Source organism: Crinia signifera, chromosome 2, assembly GCF_055691185.1.
Source record: "Crinia signifera chromosome 2, ASM5569118v1, whole genome shotgun sequence".
NCBI lineage: Eukaryota > Metazoa > Chordata > Amphibia > Anura > Myobatrachidae > Crinia > Crinia signifera.
This window is the reverse complement of record NC_139218.1, coordinates 293,378,752-293,384,617: the sequence shown is the minus strand read 5'-3', so window position 1 is coordinate 293,384,617 and position 5,866 is coordinate 293,378,752. Positions and strand designations below refer to the sequence as shown.

General features: G+C 45.6%; 1 protein-coding gene across 1 annotated transcript; it reads right to left on the bottom strand.

Annotated features, from left to right (window-relative positions):
- Nucleotides 1–1,005: 1,005 nt before the first annotated feature.
- POU4F1 (POU class 4 homeobox 1) lies at nt 1,006–5,500 on the bottom strand. The gene is made up of 2 exons (XM_083168814.1): nt 4,918–5,500; nt 1,006–3,596 (listed from the first exon to the last, which is right to left on the bottom strand). Exons 1-2 carry the CDS (start codon nt 5,038–5,040, stop codon nt 2,592–2,594), a joined length of 1,128 nt encoding a protein of 375 aa, XP_083024940.1. The 5' UTR covers nt 5,041–5,500; the 3' UTR covers nt 1,006–2,591.
- Between the last annotated feature and the right edge of the window lie 366 nt (nt 5,501–5,866).

Sequence of the window (5,866 nt, the reverse complement as noted above, 5' to 3'; positions counted from 1 at the left end):
ACAGATGAAGTAAAGCACTCTACACTATTGTACATGTATCGGTGACATGTATGCTGTTGCTCTTGCTTAACTATGAACAGAATATTCCATTAAAAGCATTCTAAAAGTTATTATTTCATGAAAACGTGAAGTCATTTCAGCCATAAACAGATCTTATAATAATAATTAGGTTAGATAATAGTGTCCTGACGTGTGAATGCATAATTCCAATACATGCCTGTTATGAGTCTGCAGGTGTTTTATTGGAGAACCCTGGTCAAAAGGTCATAGTAGAAATAACTTTCCAATGTCAAAAGAAATGCTTAAATTTGGAGTGAACTTTTCTCTGCCATTTGAACTTTTTTTTTTTCCAATGGAGGTCGAATATAGAATTCTTTATTTGAACGTCTTAATAAAAGAGTTATGAAATAGCATTATTCTAACATAACAGATATTGGAAGGGTCAATCCCATATATGCAAGTTAAAACACTTGTAACTCATTTCACTGCATTAGACTACATTACATAGCCAATAAATAGCTTCATATGTATATATTTACCTGTTGTCTTAAATATCTTTACAATCACCAAGAAGGCCATGTTTATATGGGATACTTGGCATAATCTGCAACAGTATTCTCTAGAAAATACATTTCATTTAGAGCAGTAGGTGGCATCCTATATCTCCAGATGGAACACTGACAGGGAGCATGTTGTATTAGCGTCCTATAGATCGGTTCAAATTATTTTTAGTGCAAAGAAAATGATATCAGCTCCAATATCTGACACTTAATAATGACAAATCTGCCAAGCGATTTGTAACAGCTGAGCTATAGGAAACCTGAGCAGGTGATCATGGAGTTTAGCCCCGTTCAAGTCTCCCGGCAGATTCCCTGATTTGTTATTTACTTAAAGACCTTATGTGTAAAAATGCTTATTACGTAACAATTGCTGCCTGCAGGAAAAGCATATTCATTTTTTTGCACGTAAGATATTCTCTACACAGACCATTCAACAAAACAAAGGCATGTTTTAATGTTTGCATTTATTTAGAAGTATCTTGTCACCGTTGCACATCTTCATATTGCAGCTGGCGTACATAAATATAAATAAAAATAAAATATTGGGATTCGGTGGGAGTGGGAGGGAAAATAAGAAAGAACATTTTCTGCAAATCTGTATAAACAGGTAGATAAAATGAGGCGGCGTTTGGAGGAAATCCGTGTGGTCTCACATATGTACCATCATGTCAAAATTACAATATTTACAATATTTTGCTCTGCATCACACAATAACTGGACATCAAAGTCGTGGATTTTTTTTTCCATTTTCATTTTTTTGGGTGAAGACAGCCAATAAAACAGTGAAATCACAGCACACACAAAGTCTACCGGAATCTAGCCTATGTAGTGCTCATATGCATAGAAAGTTTGCTCTGCAAACAAGGAAACAAAACAAGTTCTAAATGATCCCAGTTAGACTGTGAACTCTTTATAGAAATATACGTCATATATATGAATGAGAGCCATCTGTCTGCTGAATGGGCTCTTGGTTCTGGAAAAGTACAATTCTGAAAATTGTTGGTCTAAGCGCTGGACAGAGGACTGTTATCTCCTGTAGGTTGGGAGATATCATACAGATAACATAATAATGTACTAATTGCAAAATGAATGACACTGCCGTAGTGCAAAACTTTTAAAGAAGCAGTGTTCGTAACCCTTGTGTCTATTCATTTATAATAAACAGAAAGTTTAATAATGCAGGCCCTCGTTAATGCGTTCCGAACATAAAGGACAGGAATTATTACTAAGCACAAGACATATCCACATTCCTACCCTACCTGTACCGTTGATAGCAGTGAGGGGGTAACATGACTTTTTGGGACGGTCTTTTATTTAAATATTTGCATCCAATATATCAAATTGGATATTTCCGTCAAAACGTTTATTACCATAGACTTGGCATGAATAAATAAATACATAAATAAATATAAAATCGTTTCTGGTCTATTATTTGACCGGATGACCCGCAATACACAGCCCTCCCAGGGACCAGTAACAAGACAGAATGGGAACAGCACAGAGCAAGGGGACATGAATAAAAAGACAGAAGAGCCTCTGATAAAATACTGATCATTTCACATTATTATTATTATTATTTGTATCATCATCATTATCACCACCAATACTTGTACCCCTACGGCTTCAATGAGATGTGTTTTATACGCGTTGTCCTTGTCCAAAGCAAGTACACTTCCCCTTGATTTTATTTATTAAAATTCAAGAATATATCTACAGTTTCCAGAGGGTTACGACGACCGGATTCCTCTCCCCTGTACTGTGAAGGATATTGTCCATTGGTCCCGGCAATAAATAATTTATTCACTTAATATTATTTTTATTCAAGGTTTTATTTTCGTTAGATTTAATCCTTTTTTTTTGTGCGATCTGAAGTCTCGCATGAGTCCTGCAGGAGAGAAAAGCCCTCCTCCCTCCGACAGACACATATAGATAACAAGTTGGAGAACTCAGGATAAATAAAGAAATCAATAACAAATAGATAATAAATAAATAAATAGATAATAAATAAATAAATAAATAAATAGTCGGACTTTAGTAATTGGCAGAGAACTTCATCCGTTTCTGCTTCTGTCTCTGGTTACAGAACCAGACCCTCACCACGTTCTTTTTCAGGTCCAGTTTCTCTGCTATGGCCGCGATCTTCTCGGAGGAGGGCCGAGGCTGCACCGCGAAATACGCCTCCAGGGACCTCTTCTCCGGGGCCGCGATGGAAGTCCGCTTGCGTTTCTTTTCCCCCCCATTGAAGAGTTCGGGCTTGTTCATTTTTTCCCTCTGGGCCCCCTCTGCCTCCTCCAGCCAGGCTTGCAGGATGGGCTTTAGGGCGATCATGTTGTTGTGGGACAGGGTGAGGGACTCGAACCTGCAGATGGTGCTCTGGCTGAGGGAGCCCACCCCGGGGATTTTCAAGTTGGCCAAAGCAGAACCCACATCGGCCTGGGTCACCCCCAGCTTGATCCTCCGCTGCTTAAAGCGCTCGGCGAAGGCTTCCAGCTCCCGCGGGTCCGTCTCAGAGTCACAGATAGAGGCCAATCCCACCGCTGCCCCCACGCCCGAGCCCACCTGCCCCCCGTGTCCGTGGTGTGCCACCAGGCCAGGGTGCTGGAGCGCGGAGGTCATGTTCATGGCCGCCTGGTGTGAGAGGTGGCTCAGGCCGTGCATGTGGCTGTGTGGATGGGCCGAGGTGGAGATCAAGCCTCCCCCGCCGCCACCGCCGCCTCCCCCTCCGCCTCCGCCACCGCCACCCCCGACCCCATCGTGTCCAGCCGAGCTCATAAGTGCAAGGGACGGGGAAGTGACATGGTCCAGCAAGTCCCCGGGCTCCATCCCCTGGTGGTGGTGGTGGTGATGGTGATGATGGTGGTGGGCCAGGGGCACCGTGGAGTTGGAGGAGCATGGCACGCTGCTCATAGTATGGTAGGTGGCATCAGGCTTGAATGGATGGCTCTTGCCCTGGGACACTGCCATATCCACGGCGGCCAACGCTTCGGCCCGGGCCAGAAGGGTCTCATCGAGGCTGGCGAAGATATTGCTCTGCAGCTGGAAGCAAGAACACATTGGTGGCGTTAGAAGCTGGGCAACATAATTCTATCCAAAGCAAAAACACGTCAACAGTGGCAGCTACAGCCTGGTAGGGTGCACAGGGGTTAGGAAGGAAAGGGCTTGTAGAGGCCGAATCAGTAGATAGGCAGAGCTGGGTGCTGGGGTCTGTGGCTGTCAGTTCTGGGATCTCAGCCGTTATAGGGGGTCTTATACAGTAACCAGAGCTCGCAAGTGTACAGTATATGCCATGTATCCAGTAGGAAAATATAGCTAAATGCATACTGTGCACCAGCCAGAAAGCAGAGCAATGTGCATATAATATGGGTACATGAACGGGTACCATCAAGAAAGCAGGAAATGTGCATATAATATGGGTACATGCAGGGCACCAGCCAGAATGCAGGACATAGTGCCTATAAATTGGGGACATGCAGGACAATGTGCATATAATATGGGGACATGCAGGACACCAGCCAGAAAGTAGGACAGTGTGCATATAATATGGGTACATGCAGGGCACCATCCAGAAAGCAGGACATAGTGCATATAATATGGGTACATGCAGGGCACCAGCCACAAAGCAGGACAATGTGCATATAATAAGGGTACATGCAGGGCACCAGCCAGAATGCAGGGCAATGTGCATATAATATGGGTACATGCAGGGCACCAGCCAGAATGCAGGACAGAGTGCATATAATAAGGGTACATGCAGGGCACCAGCCAGAATGCAGGGCAATGTGCATATAATATGGGTGTATTCAGGGGCACCAGCTAAAAAGCAGGACAAAATGTATGTACTATGGGTACAAATATGGGTACATGCAGGGGCAACAACCAGAAAGCGGGACATAGTACATAGAATATGGGTACAAATATGGGTACATTCAGGGCACCATCCAGAAAGCCAGGCAGAGTGCATATAATATGGGTACATGCAGCCACCAGCCAGAAAGCAGGACAGAGTGCATATAATATGTGTACATGCAGGCACCAGCCAGAAAGCCAGGCAGAGTGCATATAATATGTGTACATGCAGGGCACCAGCCAGAAAGCAGGACAATGTGCATATAATATGGGTACATGCAGAGCACCAGCCAGAAAGCAGGACAGAGTGCATATAATATGTGTACATGCAGGGCACCAGCCAGAAAGCCAGGCAGAGTGCATATAATATGTGTACATGCAGGGCACCAGCCAGAAAGCAGGACAATGTGCATATAATATGGGTACATGCAGGGCACCAGCCAGAATGCCAGGCAGAGTGCACAGAAATGATGGAAGTGGTGGAAAGTCATGGAAGTAGTGGCTGACTTACCGGTGGGGTTGGCAGGCATGCCCTCCTTATTGCTTCCGAACTAGAGTGCAAAGAGGTGTACTTGTGCTCAGGTAAGCTCGGGTGCATTGCAAAATGCGGCTGCTTGCTGTTCATGGACATCATCTTGGAAGAATGGCATGGAAGCCCGAAGTACTTCTAAAGTGAGAAGGAGAAAAGTGAGCCCGGTCCCTGCTCCTGGGATGCTGCAGCCCCGTGCCTGCTGCTGCTGCTGAGCACAATGTGCAGGTCTATGCTAATACTACTACTGCTGCTGCTGCTGGTGACCACACAGTGCAGCCTCTCCTCTCACTCATCTCTCTGCTACTACTAGTGCTGCTGCTGCTGCCTCCTTACACCTGAGCCCCACATCTCGCAGCAGCCGGCTCCCCTCTATCGCGAGACTCTAGGCTGACAGACATCAGCTGTCTGCGGGCTTCTCGCTGTTACTGCTCAATTGGAAGAGTCTGGGCGGCGCTGGTGACTGGGGGCTGCTCTTATAGTGACCAGCAGGTGCTACACCTGGAAGCAGCCACTGGGCATGCGCCTGCCTCACTCTGTGCCTGCACGCTGGCCGCTCAGCTCTCTCTCTCTCTCTATAGATAGCTACAGATCTAGCTGCACTCTGTCTCCTGCTGCTACTTCTATCGAATGGACAGCTGTGAGTCATCTTGGTAGTAACCAGTAGATGGTGGCTTTATTTCCACTTTGTCATGTCAATCTGTATTTGTCATACATGTAGGAATACACGTGTACATGGGCAGTGTCATCAGATTATATGGGATATTGATGCTTCAGTCTGGAGGGATACAATCAGATCAGACCAGCCGTAGATACAATGCTGCCTGCACAGGGAGGGTGCCCAGGTTACCCCCTTCCCCATTTGCAGTACACGGGTTCCAGCCTCCCCACAGCCAGGCATGATCATCGGGCTCCGTTCTAACAGGACTGT